At 34.3% G+C, this 21,042-nt stretch overlaps 1 protein-coding gene across 2 annotated transcripts in view; it reads right to left on the minus strand.

Moving 5' to 3' along the window:
- Positions 1-18,729, minus strand: part of LOC116301048 (serine/threonine-protein phosphatase 6 regulatory subunit 3) — a 35,042-nt gene extending 16,313 nt beyond the window's left edge. Inside the window, exons 1-24 of one of the 2 annotated variants that reach the window (XM_089030939.1) lie at positions 18,117-18,729; positions 17,897-17,976; positions 13,747-13,833; positions 12,440-12,512; positions 12,282-12,346; positions 11,714-11,762; positions 11,027-11,164; positions 9,925-9,990; positions 9,477-9,589; positions 8,388-8,507; positions 7,710-7,762; positions 7,541-7,614; positions 6,605-6,757; positions 5,843-5,968; positions 4,768-4,832; positions 4,288-4,406; positions 3,831-3,916; positions 3,611-3,700; positions 3,150-3,223; positions 2,588-2,645; positions 2,149-2,223; positions 1,922-1,977; positions 831-1,042; positions 273-432 (exon numbers count right to left, since the gene is read on the minus strand). In XM_089030939.1, coding sequence (XP_088887065.1) covers positions 273-432; positions 831-1,042; positions 1,922-1,977; positions 2,149-2,223; positions 2,588-2,645; positions 3,150-3,223; positions 3,611-3,700; positions 3,831-3,916; positions 4,288-4,406; positions 4,768-4,832; positions 5,843-5,968; positions 6,605-6,757; positions 7,541-7,614; positions 7,710-7,762; positions 8,388-8,507; positions 9,477-9,589; positions 9,925-9,990; positions 11,027-11,164; positions 11,714-11,762; positions 12,282-12,346; positions 12,440-12,512; positions 13,747-13,833; positions 17,897-17,976; positions 18,117-18,176 — 2,252 coding nt within the window. In that variant the 5' untranslated portion in view covers positions 18,177-18,729. Of the gene's footprint in view, positions 1-272; positions 433-830; positions 1,043-1,921; positions 1,978-2,148; positions 2,224-2,587; positions 2,646-3,149; positions 3,248-3,610; positions 3,701-3,830; positions 3,917-4,287; positions 4,407-4,767; positions 4,833-5,842; positions 5,969-6,604; positions 6,758-7,540; positions 7,615-7,709; positions 7,763-8,387; positions 8,508-9,476; positions 9,590-9,924; positions 9,991-11,026; positions 11,165-11,713; positions 11,763-12,281; positions 12,347-12,439; positions 12,513-13,746; positions 13,834-17,896; positions 17,977-18,116 lie in introns of both variants that reach the window. The other variant, XM_089030938.1, reaches the window with a different exon arrangement.
- Positions 18,730-21,042: the final 2,313 nt, after the last annotated feature.

Below are 21,042 nucleotides of genomic sequence, written 5' to 3' on the forward strand. Positions count from 1 at the left end.
AAAAAAAAAAAAGTGTGTTTCCTGTTGCATGAGAAAAATAATTGGGGTCAGTAGGTCAGATTTTTTATTTTATTTTTTATTTTATTTTATTTTTGTATTGATACAACAGTGGAAATTAGCTTACTGGAAACCCTGTGGTGCATTTGGGAATGGAAAAATATTAGGGTCGGTAAAAATCGGCAAGAAAATAAGGGTCGAACATGCAACAGGAAACACTTATTTTTTTTGTTTGGCCTGAGAACACATAGTTTATATAATATCCTATTGCTTACGTGGTAGAGGCAGCCATTCCAATGTCAGTGAAGTTATCAAAATTAGCCCATCCTGTATCTGACACTGTATTTCCTGCTTTATCCCAGCCAACATCCGCTGCATCAATCGAAACAGACTCATCCATTGCTACTTCACTGGAGTTGTTAAAATCACTCCAAGCTGAAAAAGATCAAGAAAAAGAAAAGATCAAAACAATTGCCCTATTTCACTATGACGTCACAGATTGTTAAAAAGAGCAGGGGTAGATTTAGGGGTGGTAAAATAGGCAACTTGTCATCCCCCCCTTTGCTAAAATTCCTGGTAAAACCTTAGTAATAGTCACCAGGGTTATCTGAAACAACTTTAGGTTTTTATTTCATGCAAATGCACACGAACCAATTACAATGCTGCAAATATATATATATATGTATAATTTATATTGGTAAGCAGATGATTTGTCAGGCCAGAGACATATTGTTTGACCTGTCAATGGTATCAATGGTATGGAATCTTAATATTGCAGAACATGGTTATAGCGTGGTTAGCATGGTTATATATTTGTTCTAGAGGTTACTCACTGTTGGCTGTGTCAACGTCCATCTTGTTGTCACTCCATGGTGGTTTCTTGGCCGGTGATTCAGGAGGTGTCTTGACATCATCAGAAAATACAATGCGGTCATCATCACTGCCTGAGCTACCAGTGCTTTGCTGCTGTGGTGATTGTCTCCCTTCTCCTTCTTCTTCCTCTTCCTCACTACCACTGCTTTCACTGTCACTATCAGACAGCATACTTGAAATTTACAGAAAAATAGAGAGGTTGTAGGTGAAATAGCTTAAAGTTAGGACATTTGAAAACACGAGTAAAATTAATCCTTAATCTTACGAGGAACCATACAATTACCCGTTTATCATATATAGGGCAAAATTCAACGAAAAAATCTGTCTTGAAACCAATATAATGCCTGTACACTTTCATTGATCCTGAAGAAAACATGAAGCCCTTTTGGCTTGCAAAAAAGAAAAGTTTACAGTTGCAGCAAGTGTTGCTAGGCAACTGAACTACCAATCATAATCTAGTAATTCAGCCCCGCGAATTATGGAAAAAAGCCCTCCTTCATTAGTCAATCACCATCAAGTAATTTTGCCCTGTATGTGATAAGCATCTTTAATTAATTGCCCTATAACACTATGTTGTCACGGCTTGTTTACATGGGCAAGAATAACAGGAATTTAGGTTCAATCATTTTTAATTTGAAATATTTGATGCAATATTTAGTTGTTCTTACTTTTCACTTTCTCATAAAACGAATTTTATTATGATTTCATGTGTGCTGGGTCTATTTTGTCCCCCTCTGGCGACCATGATCCTTAGTGTTAGAACAATAGATTGTTTTGATTGACATCATAGTGTTTATAGGGCAATTCAAAGCACCAATAGGCCATTTCACAGATCCCGTTACTCAACCTCAGCCTCGTCATTGTGTAATTATTCTTTAGAATTTGACTACAGTCCGCAGTAATGAAAGGAATTTGCACATCAATGAACAATTGAAACACTTAAAAATTTCACAGGTTGTAGGCAATTTCTAAAGAATATATTACACGCTGACGAGGCTGAGGTTGAGCCACGGGATCTGTGAAATAGTCTATTGTACCTTGTTATTCTTACCTTTTTCTGTTTTCAATAACTGAAGAAAACTTTAATTCCTTTTCCTCCCAGACATCCTGAAAGACAATTTTCTGCAGTCAATGCTTGCTCTTTATTTTTGATTATCAGTTAAATTTCTAAAGTCCATTTAAGAGGAGCTGATCAGCTTGCCTACTGTGAATATAGATTTATGGGTTTCGATTTATGCATTTATACATCATTTACTGTGGTTCTATTAATATGCCTACCTCTTCGTCACTGCCACTATCATCAAACTGCTGTATTCTTTCATTGCAGCATGCTTCAAATAAGGCTGAATTTGGCTAAAATTAAAGATGATTTAATGAAAATAATAATATTGATTAATGATTTATATATAATAGCACCCTTTCTATATATAGATATAATCAAAGGTGATTTACATAGAGTTGTCAATGTCAGATTGCTTTTTAGTGCAATTTACAATCATGAGATGGTTTATAGTATGAGGTGTAGGCGATGAGGGTGGTCACTGCCAGGGTTTCTTTACGACCTCAGTGGTTCTTTTACATCCCTCCAATAATGGTTAGTAATAATGAAGTGTGAAGAGATGGGACCGCCATTTGAATTGGTCATCCAAGAATCCAAAGATTATCCAAAAGAAGGTAAATGAAATTAAGAAATTTTGCATCCAGAAATTTTACTCACGTTTTCTTCATTTGCATTGATGTTGAAACTGATATCACCAATCTTGTTGAATTGTGAACTAAAAATATAAAAATCATAACAAAATCTTTTAAATGCTTTTACATTATTTTATGAATTTTTGCAACCACAACCAATATATATCCTCATTTTCTTCCTTTAAAATGTTTTCCTCACTAACATTTTCCCCTGTTCAATTTCTTGCATCTCGTCATTGCTAATCACCACTGCAAGTACAGCAGTGGCACAGATTAACGAGGACAAGCTCAAAGCATGTGAAGGCGCCTCTGGGGCAGCTGCTATACAGGCCATGTATGACCCCAGAGCACAGCTCTAACCAGTGAATAAGTTAAGGTTGATTTTATAGGAGGGAAGAAAATCCGGAGGACCGGAAAAACCCTAGGAGTCAGAAAGAGAACCAACCAATCAGCTCACATGGAGCACACGACTGGGATTCAAACCCCGGTCCTCAGAGGTGAGAGACGAGCTTTTTGGCACCACCCCCTCCTGACTCCCCCTAACTAATAATCCAATAAACGCCAGCAATCATAAATTTAAGACTTACGTTAGAGAATCATCAGGCTCTTGGAAATTATCTTCATCTGAGCCAAATGTGTCCACAAAGACTGTCGTCATTTGCTGCATTTGATAGTTGGAGAAGACCTATTGAAGGGTGTGATAAAACATAATCCTGCTGGCTACACAGCCTGCAATCCTTCTCAACATTATAGACCCCTTCTTAAATATTGGGGGAAGTGAAAGGGAATGGAATGGGATTGCTATGGAAATGGAATGGAAATGTTATGGGAATAGAATGGGATTGCTATGGAAATGGAATGGGAATGTTATGGAAATAAAATGGGAAAGGAATGGAAATGCTATGGAAATGGAATGGGAATGTTATGGAAATAAAATGGGAAAGGAATAGGATTGCTATGGGAATGGAATGGAAATTGAGTGGGGATGTTATGGGAATGGAATAGGAATGGAATGGGAAAATAGGAATGCAACAGAAATGGTGCTCACCTGTTGGAGAGAGTTTTCACTGTGTAAAAATGGTACAGGTTTATAATCGTCATCATCATCTGATGATGACTGTAGTGGATGATGACCAACCTAGTAGTAAACGACAAAATGTTACAAAATTTCTCTTCAAAAAAATCACAGAATCAAACAATTCGCAGACTAAAATTTAATATTCCAAAGGAAAGATAATTTTAAAAAAAATTTTTTTCCAATAATTTACCAGATCTGAAGAATTTGTCTTGTTTATCTCAGCCAGTGTACCAGACACAAATGAATTCCACTTTTCTCTGTCCTTTTCTGGTATTTCTACAGAACATAAAAATAATATATTTAACACCCTTAAACACAGGGCTAAAAATAATTCAAAATGGCTGCTCAGTCACCTGTAGACATGACATTAGTTTTAGCTCTGGCATACTTTGTTTGGGCCAAACAAAAAAATAAGTGTGTTTCCTGTTGTGCGACTGACCCTAAATTTTTTGCCAACATTTTCAGACCCCAATATTCTTTTCATTCCCAAATGCACCACAGGGTTCCCAGTAAGCTCATTTCCACTGTTGTATCAGTAAAAAAATCTGACCTGCCGACCCAATTATTTTTCTCATGCAACAGGAAACACACTTATTTTTTTGTTTGGCCTTACAGACTTAGATCATAGTGGGAATGAGAATTCTTACCATTCAAAACACTTTCTATGACGTCCTTATTTTTGCCCTTCTCTCTTGCATAGACTACATAATTAGCAATGTTTGAGAGGTGTCCCATGTATCCCCTATGCCGTGCCTGCGACTGGGTTCTGTCAAAAAAACAATATATCAATTAGCATTAATTTTGCACCATGTACCCCCCATGTACCACCATGTACAATATAATTATTCATGAGGATTCAGATTAGGAATGGATATTGCTATAACAAATCAAAGATCTTTGGAAGCAGAAACGGAATATTCTGCCAATGGACCACATCTCACTGCTGTGATCTTAGGTTCAAACTTGCAATCATAAGTGCATAGAGTTGCTTCTTTTCTGTGCTCCAAAGATCTGGTAGTCCTCCCTCAAATTCAATCATCAAATGTGAGTCACAGGTTTGGTGCCACTGTCTAATTTAAGTGCTCCTAGTGATAATAATCAAGACTGGAGTGATTTTGTTAGCTTACATTTCAGGATCTGAATCTTCCCAATTTTCTAGTATCTTCTGTATGCACTTGCATTCTTTGAATAACTAAAATAAAAAGGAATTACCATTGAGTTCACAAAGTCATATTGCACATGATACCTGGGGGGCAGCAGTACTCCCATGTATTTGCTATACAGGTATGTGCCGCTGGATAGGGTATGTATGGTTTTTGAATTCACGCGTCATATAATCATACATGATTGTATACACCTAATTGAAAAAATGTAGTCTGGTTCGAGAAGGTCATATAATCAAAGCTAAGACCGAAAAGGATTTTGGGTACTCCAAAATGTGTATTATATTTGCATATAGACATGAAAAAATTCACAGTAGAACTTGAGTCGGTCGACCTAGATTAACAACATGCCAAAGCCATGATGCATAAAATGTTTGTCTTCCCATGCTCCCCTTCGGTCTTAGCTTTGATTATATAACCTTTTCTTGAACCCAAAATTTTTTCAATTAGGTGTAATTATTATCATGATAGTAGTTTTCAATATCATGCAAATTTAGTTTGCAAACTGTTAGATAATATTTGTTTTATCTCTGCTGTCAATCAAAGCATTTTATTATGCTGCCCCTTATTTATGGAATTCTTTGCCTCATGATATCAAGACTGCTGGCTCAGTTTCCAGTTTTAAGTCCTTAATTAAGACTTACCTTTTTAAGGAAGCATTTGCTTAAGTATAATTATATAGCCAATGTATATATATATATAATTTATAATTTATACTTGGATAAACTATTTTTGAATATACTTATAAGATAGATATTTATCTATTTCAATACGTTAGTGATACATAATTGTAAATTCTTATTCATTTATTTTTATAATCGTTAAGCACTATTGGGCTTTTTATGGAAATAGGGCTATATAAATAAATAAAATTATTATTATTATTATTAAAAATAATCAGTCCGTAACTTTTACAACTTTGACTTGCATCAAAGAAAAGCAAATTCACACAGGCAACTTACAAACTACAGAGTTTGTGTAAAGTTTAAAATTACTGTAACACCCCAGCCCTTTGACAATTAGTGTAGACTGTACTTACTGTGTCTATTAGAGGAGTATGTAATTCCCCATCTTCTTCAGTAGGGGGATTGTTTAGTAGTGTATATATACAACGCTCCACTTGAGTATGGAGAAAGTTATTCCAAGAGTACTTGAAAAATAGATCCTGCAAAAACACAAGGATATTCTTTACATTTTAATTTTGGAATTTTAAATTTTAGATATGGATGTAGAGAATTTATGTATTTATACACTTATTTCAATAAAGTAAGTCACCTGAAAAGCTACAACGCTGAGACCGACAAGGATTATGCGTAGATACATTTTACATGTTTCAACCGCTTGATATAAACTGTGATGGACTTGAGATCTTTTACCAGTTTTAGTCTCACCTCCTCTGAGCATCCTCAACTGCTGCAGTTTGTGTCAAAAGCTTTACTTGTTGAATATGAAACATTTCCCATGATTGTCAGCGATCACAGCTTTCTAGGTGTTTGGTGACTAATTTTATTGAAATAAGTATATATATTATATGAATATTTTCATATATACTGACATATCATATTACTTTTTTTCTTTTCTTTATTATTTATTTATTCATTCATCCATCCATTCATTCATTAATTCATCCATTCATCCATCCATTCATCCATTCACTCATCCATTCATCCATCTATTCATTCATTCATCCATTCATTCATCCATTCATTCATCCATTCATTCATCCATACATTCATCCATTCATTTGTTCATCGATTCATTCATTCATGCACTCTAATAGTAATCAATCAGACTTTCTTACCCATAAAACCTTGATAGTTCCTTGACTAGCTAACTCCTTGTTTATAGTATCGCCATTTGTAGCGAGTATAGAAGATATCAGTTTAGCAATTTGTAGCCTGGAATTGCCAAGTGGTGGGTCTAATGTTCCTACGGTTGTTGGCATCGCATTCATCTGTTATAAAATAACAGAAATGAAAAATTTGACTCAGGGTCATATAAACCATCAAAAAATAATATTGTCATCGCCAAAGGCGATGGGGGAAAGGCGAAAAGCAATAGGAGATATGTCATTCCAAGATCCAAGAAAAGCTGGGATGACTTGTGCTTTTGCTTCTTATTCTCGTCAAGAACATGGACCTTAGTATTGAGACTGATTTAATGCTGTTTGCAGTAGACAAAACCATTTCCATCTCAGAATGACCTATCGCCTATCGCCTTTGGCAATGACAACGTTTTTTGAAATAGGTGTGTGCCACAGGTTTGCATTTAATCAAGTAACTGGTATTCCTAAGCAGTATATTCTCCTCAATTGCACATGGGAGTTGCAATGGAAGCCACAAGCTCCAAGCAAGAGATTGATGCTTAATAACTGATCTAAGTTAAATATCCTCTTATTTTAAAAAGTCATATAACTATGACCAAACAAGCCAATACAATACAGGGCTAAAAATAACGGTGGCCAGATTTGGAACTTTTCCACTCAAATCTTTGCATTGCCAGTTATTTTGGCCAGTAATATTGTCAGCAATTAACGTCATCAGCCAGAAACTACAGTAATTATGAACGAGCTAAAACTAATTTGGCCGGTTATCACGACTGCTGACTGACCATCTTTCATTTGCAGCCCTGCATTTCTTACTCAAATTTCTGAAAACCACAGTATCTACCACTAAAAAAAAACTAAGGACAAAATTAGACTTGGACTTGTATCTTAGATCAGAATAAAATGACATACCAGAGGAGGATCTGTTAGAAGGTCATGGAAATCTTGAAGTCTTGGAGTCAATGCTGCCAAAGTTGCACTAACACCTAATATTAAAATTAAATAAATCATTATTTCTTCATTAATCACTTTTGGCATGCGTACACAGAAGAAAGCTGACAAGATACTGTCTCTTGCATACCTTGAGCAAGCCTTTCTGCATCCAATGCAGTCATTGGTTCTTCTCCTTCACCCCTAACAAATAAAACATTTCTTTACTTACTGATTCCTAAATGGCAGGTAAAATTGCAATAGAACATGAGAACCATATACTGGGTCATGGTTTACTGGTTTCTTTCTGTGTGTAAAACCATTAAAGTAAAGTATGTGATTTGGTAAATGAATGAAACATATAAACAATACCAAATCATTTCAACATGATACTACCATTTGCGAGCTACAGTGAAGAATGACGCGCCAAACCAGTTTTAAAACGTTTGAAACTTTTTGTTTGCTAGTCAAAACTGTCAAGTTTGTTGCAACATACTTTGGAAACAGCGCCACACACTTTTCCTTTTCTCAAAGAATCTTCAAAGCCTCAATACAGGAAGCATTTTTTTTTGTTTCTGTGATAGTGCGTGTCAATTTTTTTCTCGTGTACGACAATGTACTACAGAGGCGCTGTGAAACTTTGAAGATTCTTCGAGAGAGAAAAAGTTTGTGGCGCCATTTCGAAAGTATGTCGTTTTGACTAGCAAACAAAAAGTTTCAAACGCTTTAAAACTGGTTTGGCGCGTCATGCTTCACGGTAGCTCGCAAATGGTAGTATCAAGTTGTCATCCTGTTTTCCACTCACACTAGAGGTGATAGTAATACTTACGGTCCTTTCTTGACTTCAAGTAGTGTGAGAAGGACAAAGATTCCATTGACTAGAGCAGAGTCGTTATGAGTATGGATTCCATGTAGCATATGGTCTAGTAGACTGCTAATAGTCTCTCTTCTGTCAATACCAATACATAAGTAACAGAATAAGAATGGTGCATAGTATTATAGGGTCCAAAGCAAAGAAACATGACAGTGTCAAGTGAACACAACTATTGATAAGAAATGTGGGGGGTGGGGTGGGGGAATGACTGATAATGAATTGTGAAATATTTCAAGGATGTTTAATAGCCAATCAGAAGCGTTATTGTTATCTTTCGTTTATCTTGTGATTACAAAGTCAATTCTGATTGGTCAAAGAACAATAGAACATTCTTGGAATATTTCTAGGTTCCAACGTTTTTTTGATTTGCAATGTTAAAAGCTTAATAATGTGCTATGTGGTAAGTGATGTATGGCGTGGTTTGGTGTATATAGTGTACAGTCCACTCTCCCATAAGCGACCACCCAGGGGCTAGGAGAAAGTGGTCGCTTACGAGAGAGTTAACACAGGAAGCCCAAACAATAGGAATCCTAACACAGGGAGCCTAAACCATTTATAATCTGTAACTCATGTGTTACAACTACTGTATTAACGATTAAACTGTTTTAGTAAACTGTGCTATATGTTTACAGCACTATACATGTACTTGTCAATATTTCGTCGGGTTTTTAATACCCGATGACTCTATGTTCTTAAATTTTTTATTGTTAAAGGATCTGTCATTGACTGGCTCTTGGGTGGTCCCTTACGGGAGAGGAAAAACAATGAAAAATTCCCAAATTTTAAAACCAAAGGTGGTCGCGGCCACTTACGAGAGAGGTTTTTTTACAGAGTTTACATGGGGAACAAAACGGGAAATTCAAAAAATGATTGCTTACAAGAGATATTCGCTTACGAGAGTGGTCGTTCAAAGAGAGTCGATTGTAACATGATGTGGTTTCCCATGGAGTGCTATGGTGAGTGTAAGGTGTACGGTATGGTTACAGTACAGGGCATGGGATTATAAGAGTATGGATTGAAAATACAATTTGGCTGAGATCATACTTTTGGATTGTTTCTAGCAATATATCTTGGCTGGCACTCTCTTGCATCTGTGATTGGTGGTCTCGGCTCAGTCTGATGATGTCACTAAGAGTCTGGGCGGCATTGCTATTTCTCTGTCAAACAAAAATATTTTTTTATGAATAAAAGGAATTTTTAGCATTAAGTTTTTGCAAGTGCAACTGTCCAGTACCCCATTCACACCAAGGCTTAAACATGTTTTAAAGTGGTTTAACTAAACAGGCTTGGAAAACTATCTACGAACACTGCACAATATTTTGTGAAATAATGCATGTAAACTATCCTTTGTCTTGCTCTGACAATATTTTAAAAAGTTACATTATATTGTAGGCTTCTAGTTCCTCAATCTTTTCCAAATGAAAACATAGTTTAACTAAACGCGTTTGGGTGTGAATGGGGTACAGGTCTTCTAACAGCTGTATGAACTTACATCTTCATCAATTTCAGGATCAATCAATGATACCAGGCTTTCTATTAGTTTTTGCTCACTCAACCACTGAAAAAAAATAAGGCAAAAAAAAAAAATTATTTATACATAGAAAGACAGGGCTTTTTGTAAATGAAGAACTACATTATTAATAATAATAATAATAATAATAATAATAATTTATTGAATTTATATAGCGCAAATCTCAATTGGGGTATTTTCATTTGCGCAAGATAATATGAATTTTTTCAGATATTTCAGATCACATATTATTCTGTCAAGAATAAGATTCTTTGAGTTTCATCCTCATAAATGTTTTTACTCAAGCATTACTGACGAAGAGAGAATTAATACTCAAGAGTGTAACGTGATCTAAAACATAAAACAGTGACTTTACTATGCTACGCACCATATCATTAACATTTATACAAGCTTTTGATTTCTTTTTGACATCTTTGACAAACTTTTGACAAGCTCTTTATCGCTAACCAATTAGACATTGGCACTTTTCTTTGGTGTTTCGATAGGCAGAGTTTAAACATCTACAGGGTTCCCAGCCATTTTGAAAATAAAAATTCCCTGACTTTTCCCTAACTAATTAAATAATAGTTTTCACTGACCTTGTTGAGCCACATGGGCAAGCATGGGCCACATGCCTAACTTTTAACTAGGCCCCGCTCTTATCATATTACACAGGATACCCAACATAATTAAACTGTCCAGCATAAATGATACTAAATACTTCAATATTTTTTTCATTATTTGAAAAGATTTATCAGTCTATTCGAAAATTGCAAACAGTATGAGTATCACACGGATACTCATGGTTAATTTTAAACAAAATTCCCTGACTTTTCCCTGACTTTAGTTGATAATTGCAATTTTCCTGACTAAATAAAAAATTCCCTGACTTTTCCCTGACCCCTGGGAACCCTGATCTATGCAACTATATCCAAACATCAAGATGAGGTGCCAATGTCTAATTTATTGGTTAGCGATAAAGAGCACAATTAAAACTTGTCAAAAAGTCGTAGAAATCAAAAACTTTTAGAAATGTTCACGGTACGGCACGTAGCACAGTAAGAGGTGTATTATTTGTCTTTACCTCCATCAAATCACATCTCAGTTGAGGAGATTCAACACTGGTTATAAATCGAAGCAATAAATCCATGATAGCTGAGGTACCCATATGTTTTGTTAGGAGGGATACAAAATCTTCTTTTGTTTTCAAGTAATCTATCATCTGTACAAATGAAAAAATGGAAAAGGAATTAGTAAGAAATAAATAATTAGGAATTCTGTGGAGCAGCATGTAAGCTCCTATTCAGAGAAAACATTTCTAAGAGTACATGTAATTTGTCATGGGATTTAAATATTTGAATATTGTTCAAATTTAAACTCTACCCAAGTAAATGAACAATCTATTATAATACAGTGCTGTAAGAATTCTTAATTAAGTATTATCATTTAATTATGCAAAGAACGTGCATGATATGGAAAAAGACCATGTCTGGTATGAGACCATATCAGCACTTCTCATCTGCTCACTCTGGGTACGATAGAGTTTAGAATGAGTTTGAGCATTTCTGTGCTGAATCTAATGATAAACAACTTATCAGTCGGCTAAGCATCTGATACGGCCTTGCATTTTTACTCGTCACTTGTATTTTGGCTCACTAAAATACTCTGTGACTTGTAAAAATACACAGCCATATCAGATGCTTAGCTGCCTAATAATATTGTTAACTAAATTCTAATATATTAAATTTCTTATATTTCAAGCAATACTAACCAATGATGTTTTTCTTGATATTAAAACTCCTATGACCTTACTGAAGAAACTGTCCAATGAAAAATAATCTTGTTATTTTTTGTTAGAATCACTGTTATGTTATTAACACACTATATCTTTTGCTGTTGTTATCACCATTATCACCACCACAATCATCATCATAATCATCGTTATCATTATCATCATCACTGTCATTATCATCATCGTCACCATTGTCACCCCCACCACAAACATAATCATCATCATAATTACTCTCATTTAACTCTAACGGTGAACACTCAAGTTTGTCAACCAATCAGATTATGAATCGAAAACAACAGAATTTGACTTACTGTACATCTATTGAAAGTTTATAAAGCTATTCAAGGAGATGAAAATTAATGATAGAGAAAGAAAAAATAAAAGTATATTTTGACACATAAAAAATAGATTAAAATAAACTCGAGTTTTTACAATTATAGTAGAAAGACAGTAACCCCTAGCATTATCACCATCACCATCATCTTTATCATTAATGGATTTTTTTTAATTTCTTTTTTTGATTTTTTGATTTTATTTATTATCCTACCTTGCTAGTAGTGGATTCAATGGTGGATCAGCCTCCAAGAATGACCACAATTTGTTTAAAAGGTCCTGTATACCCAAAGAGAATGATGTAATGCATTATAAACAGCTTTGATTAGAACAAAAACATGATTATAATCAAAAGTGCTCATTCATCGTTACCTCACTACTTGCTAATTTATCAATTATAGTATAAACATCTGCTGTAAGGACTTCACATGCCACATTTGAATGCCTACAAGGACAAAATATAGATTAACCTTTGACCAAAATATTCTAAATGCATTGTATTTATGTATTAGATGAATGTATATTTTGGGTTAACCAATACTGGACACTCTTCGTTAACCATGGGTGACCACTTGCCCATTCAGAATGAATATGGTGGATGAACAGATTAAAAAACAAAAGAAGCCAAGTATAAGCCTTTTCATAGTTTAAGAATCGATTCCACTGTGCATGCGATTTTATCCCGAATTTCTCACCTTCTTTTGTTTAATTAAGAACAAAAGAAGGTTTAGACAAAAGAAGATGAGAAATTCGGGATAAAATCGCATGTGCAGTGGAATTGATTCTTAAACTGTGAAAAGGCTTATTATAATGTAGGAAATTTAAAAAAGGCATTTAGAAAGTTTTGACTTCTTCCAGTATAGTGGTTGATATGGACTGTCAAAATATTGAGAGTTACACAAGACAGCTTGACAGGACAGTTAGACAGGGCAGCTACACTAGATAGCTCCACTAGATAGCTCCACAAGACAGCTACTGTAAGACAGTTACACAAGACTTGTGGAGCAGATTAAAAATATTCTAGTACCATTTTGGACTTGAAAGCTACCATTTGAATATTAATAAGATTTCAAAAATTCACAAATAATTAATGAGCATTTAGACCTATCAGGTCCTTCAAATCCATCATGTGCATGGATCTTTACACCTGATAATAGTTCAACATTGATATCTTTATATAAAGATTTTGAAATCTTTATAAAGGACCAAAGGAGTACAAGAGCATGGCACGAATAAGGACCCTAAGTGCTCATTAATTATTCATGAATATTTGAAGTCGTTTAATAAACTCAAAGATCGTGTTTATCAGGTCTAAAACCATTCGGCTACGCCTTGTTGTTTTAAACCTGATAAAACGCTCCTGCTCATTTATTGAACTATACGTGTAAAGCACCAAACTAAGCAAACAAACAGGACTCCCCTATCATTAAATAGTGAAAACTGGAATGGGAAGTGAAATTGATTGGAAATGATTGCTAATTGAATCGGAAAGGTTAATTACGAGACTGGACATTGACACAAAGATACCAAACAGCTTTTAAAGATTGTTTATTAGATAACTTGGAGGGAGAGTAGTTATGAGAGCATAAAGGAATGAATTCATAGAGATCACTAGTGATGTGATGATTGAAATGAAAGATATAATGCAAAACATTTTCCAACATTAACATGGCACATACTTGTATCTTAGTTTTTCATCAATTTCTTCATCTGGCTCTGAAATAATGAGATCTACTAACTCCTCCAATATCTCTGGTCGAACAAAACTGAAACATAAAAGGCAAAGAACTTATTATAAATATTATCATTTTTTATTAAGATTATAAAGATTGCTATCAACATCAAAGTGTATACATATGTATGATGTAAAGCTTATGAGAATGGACTATTTTTAACCAGGTCATGACATTGTTCATTTAATCCATTAGTCAAAAATGTTTAAAATCTACATACGACTCTCCTGGCTAAATAAATCTAATTCTCCTAGCATAGAAATGCTACAGGAATTTCAGATCATGCAAAATTAACTTTCTTTTAAAGTGCTTATGAGCCTTTACACAATATTTTCAGAATTGAGTCTTTAAATAGTGAATAGTTGATTGTGAAAATAATTCGTCATTTGAATGTTGGGTCTTTGAGATACGAAGGTTTATATTTCCAATATGTTAATGACTATGACGTAACATAAGGGATTTGAGTTATTTTGTGGCAACTTTTAATATTGAACGCTGGACATTTTTTGAAAACAAATTTGTAAGAACCTTTACGTGAGTCACGAGTAAAAGGGTGATGCTTTTAAAATACTGTATTTCAGAACGAGTGCAGTGATGTATATTAAATGATCCCTTATGTTATGTCATAGTCATTAACATATTGGGAATATAAACCTTCGTATCTTAAAGACTCAACATTCAAATGACGAAATATTTTCACAATCAACTATCCACTATCTAAAGAATCGATTCTGAAAATATTGTGCAAAGGCTTATAAGCACTTTAATATAATACACTATAAGTAATCAATTTATTATTTGTTTATTTTATTGCATGCCGATATGATCAAGCAAGAGCTTGTGTTTGTGATAATATCTGCCTTGAGGGCATATGTAACTATACATATAATATATCATTTTTATACGTTATATAATATAATTATTTCTAAAGCATATTTTGACAATCAATGTTAAAAGAAAAGTTATTCTTACTAATCCCTTGTTATTTCAAAGCTTCCTAGGTGTTCTTTCGTATTATTTTCTCTAAAATCTATTGCGTTAATTTATGTTAGTCATGCCCTGACTGAGATCAAACATGTGGCTGTTTTGTAATCAAAACAAATGAGATCGATGTACTGTAGATGTTAAAATAACAAAAAAACTATGCTGGTCATGAAGATAAGTTATTCAAAAAAAGAGTTTGATATTTCTTATCAGTTTTACATGAAAATCCTCAATATTAAAATGCCTAGACTTCCCGAAAAAAACAGAGCTGATCTATACGGTGGCCCACAAGGGCAATACAAAAATATCAAACACACTACAAATATACTAATGTCAGTACAAGAATGTGTATTTCAGCACACATATATATATGCCAGACAGTAAAAATATTTCCCAACACCAAAATATAATTCTGAGTACAAAATTATTTCCCAGTACAAAAATATTTCCCAGTACAAAAATATTTCCCAGTACAAAAATATTTCCCAGTACAAAAATATTTCCCAGTACAAAATTATTTCTCAGCACAAAAATATTTCCCATTACAAAAATATTTCTCAGTACAAAAATATTTCCCAGTACAAAAATATTTCACAAAACAAAAATATTTCCCAGTACTGACATTAATATATTTGTACTGTGTTTGATATTTTTGTATTGCCCTTGTGGGCCACCATAGATCTATAATTGCTTGGAAGAAAAAAAATGTTTAAGAAATAATACGAAGCAAAAAAACAAGTTTTATCAATTTTAAGAAATTTAAGTCTTAAATCTTCTTTATAAACATCTGCACTAAAATCAATTATTCAACAATAAAAGGAAAACATTTCCTGGTACTTTTCACATTTGAGTAAGCACCATAATATCAAGTGCACAGTAAAGAGTATGCAGTAATGCTGACACTATGTTTTCACACGAATCAACCAATCACAGTGCAAAGAGTCAAGATATATAAAGTGCTAAATATAACACATTATTTCTCATCTTAGACTTTTTCTTTGAATTAGAATTGAAATAGAATATAAATAAATAAAACCGCCATTGTTTTATGAAGGTAACACACAGCCAGTGGATAACAAAGCCAGAATTGGTTAACTGACCCTTGGAAATTAGAAGTTAATTTTTGTAATAAAAATAAATTAATAAATGTATTTATTTGTCTAGTCATTCTAGTGCTTTGACACTCATTGGGGACACTTTTCACTCACACACACTAGCACTGCATTTGTTTACCCTGCATTCAATATTCTATGCACACAACGCTCAACTCACATGTTGATTTTTACAGAGGGAGGAAATCAGAGAACCCGGAGAAACCTGTAGCATAGGAGAACAACACATCTAACTCAATTCACATGAAAACCTGAGAAAAACCCTTCAACCGTAGGATAGAACCAACTAGAAACTCTACTTACGTACGACATGGAGTCCAGGAATCGAATCTGGGTATTATTGGTGATTAAAAAAAGAATCAACTTTAATTGAGCCTAAAACAGTCTCTGAGCTAATTCTCTATGTAAATAAGTTATGATAAATTCTACATCTTGTCTCTTTTGATATCTATAATAGCTACGAATGTGCTAATGAGCATCGTATTGTACACTTATAAGAAAAAATATTCTTGAAATGTCTAAGATGTAATAATAATGTGGATATTGTTATTAGTAAGGCTTAGAAAATATTAAAAGAAGTTCCAAGTACTATTAGGGTCGTATTTGACCAGGAACCAACAATAATTTTTCTAATTTTTCACTTCCTGTATGAAAATTATATCTGCTGCCTGCAATGGAAACAAGTCCTTGTCTAGTCTTATATGACACATGATATGCTAATACGACAGGTAACTTTTGTGCCGCTTAAACAACTGTGTACTGCTGGGAATAAATGTGTATAATAAATTGAAGGAGCCAGTAAAGAAGATATGCATTAAAATCAGAGGTCTTCGTATTGCAAGTACATAAAATGTGTGAATCGTGAATAAATGTGTATAATATATTGAAGGAAGCAGTAGAGAATATATGCATTAAAATCTCAGTAGTCTTCGTATTGCAAGTAAAATGTGGGAATTGTGAATAAATGTGTATGATAAATTGAAGGGACCAGTAAAGAAGATATACATTAAAATCAGCAGTCTTTGTGTTGTAATTAAAATGTGCGAATTGTGAATAATGTGTGTAATAAATTGAAGGGACCAGTAAAGAAGATATACATTAAAATCAGCAGTCTTTGTATTGCAAGTAAAATGTGCGAATTGTGAATAAATGTGTATAACAAATTGAAGGGCCCAGTAGAGAAGATATGCATTAAAATCTCAGTAGTCTTTGCATTGCAAGGATTATGTAAGACAGCCTTGCAGCTAATAATCTATGGACTCTGTCATCAAATGGAAATTTTGAAATGTTGTCTTTCATTGTAATTTTGTTTTGAATAAATTCTGATTGAATGAATAAACTTTGGGATTAAAAACTAGAACCTGCATTCATGGAAATCTCTTGTGGAACTCCTGCTAATCAAAATATTTTAAGTGCAAAGTAATGGATGTCAACTCAGCTGATTTTAACTAGGAAATGTCTCTATGGTGTAAATTGTACAATCACCTCAGAACTTTATTTTTAAATATCTTCAAATAAATACTCTTAAACTTAAGCACTATCACTATCTCGCCTCTATAAAATTAACATTACAGAAAACATGCTAATTTTTTTTTTCTTTTTTTTGACTTTTCCTGAATCAATACCAGTTGGACGTACAGCGTAAGGAAACTAATTGCTGGAACAATTTTAACATATAGTACAATATAACACATTGAGAAAACACATACAAAAAAAAAAAATTCCTAATTTGAAAACTTCGATTGACAGCACTATTATAATTTGTTGGGTTATGAAAAATCTGATTGCAAATAATATTTTTGTTAAACAACATGAAAATAATTAGACGAAATTATTCAAAGTTGGGTAATATTTTTATATTATTGTTATAAGTCGGCCCCTGAAAAGCTAATCAAGAATCAAGTTATATGGCAAGGGAATAAATATCGTGATGCTTCTGTCGTTATTCTGTCGATCTGTTATGATTATTTTTATCACCAGGGAAATTTTTATATACTCACAAGTCGACCAGCTTTCTATTTTGCGACTTGGTCTCTTGAATAACGTCGTCTTCATCAAGTATTTCGTTTAAAGTGCAATCCTAAAATTTCAAATAAAATATCCTCAGGCAAATTAATGAACAAGAATACTACCTCATCATGTTTCATGTTATCAGTGAAATTATCAGCAAATTTCATGGCTTAAGTGATAATTTTTTCACAGATCTGTACAATTTCTTACCTCTTTTGCCAGAATAGAATCTATTGCAGTGGAAGGATGCAAGTCAAATTTCCAAAACATTTTGTCTGCTCCTGTAATACTGCTAATTTATTAGTTAAGTTCCAATGGTCAAGAAAGAATAACCTTTCTCGTGATTTTCAAAGATAAAAATATTCGAAGAAACACTGTAAAGTGTTGAATTTTTTCCGAGTTTGCTGAGGTAAATTTAGCCCAGTCACATGCAGCGATCCAGTCGGTCAACTGAACTTTCGCTTTTATACTCAAGTCGTTTCCCTATGTGGAAGTCCACCATTCCTATCGGCACGTATCTTTCTCCATCTTAGTGATATCCAGGATAGAAATTATACTCTTTAACAGCAGTTACTGTACCATTAAAAACACGAAAATTTCTTCACTTCAAACGAGAGCATTAAAGCCACATGTATTGCCTTCAAACTCGACCGCATTTGATCCGACAAACCCCAAACTTTGCCAACATGGAGGTCATGTATTACTGTACTGGAATAACTGCCTCTGAGGTTTTGTCTTTAAGGAGTTTTTGAGTATTTTTGAAAGCGGGAAAGACGTCCAACTGAAGTCAAATGGCGCAACAACCGAACAGAGACAAAAATATGCAAATGATACCCATAGACCATAATACTCTTCGCGCGGCTGAACTGATCACGTGATCTACAAAACCGAGGAAACTGGGAAGGAGTCTTCTTGCAAAGCATTGTGGATATTGCACAGGAAGACCAGAATATTGGAATTTTGATGAAAAGCTAATCATTTTAGAAAATGGTAGTACTTTTATGTGCGTTGAATGAGAAAAGAATACAGTTTGCGTGACACGTGAACGGACGTCTAGACACGATGGATACAGGAGCTATTCATTGTCTCATTAGAAACAAAGCATCGCTGATTCTATTGTCCTACGTACTAGAACCTATCCTTAAAAGATACCTTGGGTTGAAGGAGTTGTCCTTAGAGTGCAATCAGTCAAACTGTTGAAATAGTTAGATAAATTTATCTAACTTAGATAACTATTTAGTTGGCGTCACCTAAAATAGTAAAAGCGCACCAAATAACAGTCATGCTAATCCGGGGGGTAGTTTTACCAGAGAATGAGTGAATAGACATTCATTTGTATCATCGTTTATCCCCCTGATCTCAGTAGCTGTTTACTCGTAGTTTCAAATTTATGTGATGTCAGCTAAAATAGTAACTAACTTATCTAATTTGGGTGACGTACACCATTCAACAATTTGACTGAATGCACTCTAGCATATTGACATCATAAGAGCCGGTTTATTTATACACAAGTGAATTGAATCCCCGCCTTTCGATCCAGGACCCCATGACAGGGCGCAGAATTTCACACGCATTAATTAACAATTATTCGCCGAAGACGAAGTGAATATCGGGGAATAAGCGAAACGAAGTTGAGGTTATTATTACCGATATTCACTGAGCCTGAAGTGAATAATTGTTTTAGTATAAATACACAGGTGATTCTTTCAAAAAAAGAAAGAAAGAAAAAAAAGATAAAAGACACATTTTTTCCCGGTAACAGCAACAAAGCGGTTGGCCGCCATTTTGGATTATCGCTGGAGGTGACCGGGTAAAGCGCTAAACTTAAAAACACTACATGAACTTAAATTCCCCTCCCTTCCGCCGGTCTGGGGTTGGCGTCTTAATTTAATAGTGCATTAAAGTGTTAACAGTCTGTCTATTCCGAGTTCAACGCCGATCGCTTGACCCGCGAAAAGTGGAGCGGGTAAGGTGAGGAGAAGCTAAACGGAAAGCGAAAACACAGAATTCTCATTGCCATAAATCAGTCCCTACCAAGGAAAAACTGGGAAAACGAAAGGAAGAGATGGAGTTTTTTCATGAATATTGGGAATGGTATTATAAGGTAGTAATTTTCACTCATTTCTTTCCTGTCTTCCCTGGAGAGTGTACATGAAGGCAGTCGTCTTTCAAGAATGACTTGTAAAATTCAGACTTTACTTTAAAACTCATTAATAATCATGAAGGAAACACAATAGAAATTATGACCGTTAAGGAGGTTTTAATATCTGATATAGATTCGTCTTCATTTGCATAAACTTTAACTTGGATTTTCTCTATCAAACTTGGTTCATTTCGTACGAGAATTCGAATTACATCATGAGTTTTTTAAGCCGGCTGCGCCTCGTGTTTTATACCCGATAAAACACTCCTGCTCGTTTATTAAACATTACATAGACTTTAGACTTTATTCTTCACACACAATGTTACAAGAAAACAATAAAGAAAAAAATTGAATTGATGATTACGATGATATATAAGAAAAGAGAATATTGAATGCGTGTGAGGTGACCATGTAGCCTCTTCCGAAAGCAACTCTATGTTTCAGATTAGAAAGCCCAATCCAAGACAATGAATATCAGGAGTATTTCCAGACCGGACCGGAGGGAGGCTAGTCGCAATCAAGAGCAAGATAACAAGCTATTGCGAGCTTCCTTTTGTTTGCATGCGACCGCTGTACATCACGACTATACAGACGTTGTCATGGTAACGAAGAGTATACAAACAAGTGCCGGCTAATAATTACATGTTTACATTATTTGACTTGCAAATCTAAGTCCCCGACTCATCTTAAGAATTTTAGTACTACTTATATATCACTTATAATCAAGTATGTCCTGTTGGTGTCTAAGATGGTGATTATGGCGCGTTGAAATATAAAGTGCATTCCGTTGGTACATCTAAGACCACAGACATCACCTTGCCACATGGCGACTGTGAGAAGCCAAAAGATATACTGACTGTACTGTTGTTTTGAAAACTTCTTAAGGGGTAATTATACGCAAACTATCAAGATTAAATATCGACAACGGAACGAACAAGAAAGATTCCAGAGGATGTATGCAAAAACCCGATTAATCTTCTGTTTTCTGATGAT

Source organism: Actinia tenebrosa, unplaced genomic scaffold, assembly GCF_029948245.1.
Source record: "Actinia tenebrosa isolate PJP-AT-01 unplaced genomic scaffold, QUT_ActTen_1.0 PGA_scaffold16__25_contigs__length_10494907, whole genome shotgun sequence".
NCBI classification, from domain to species: Eukaryota; Metazoa; Cnidaria; class Anthozoa; order Actiniaria; family Actiniidae; genus Actinia; species Actinia tenebrosa.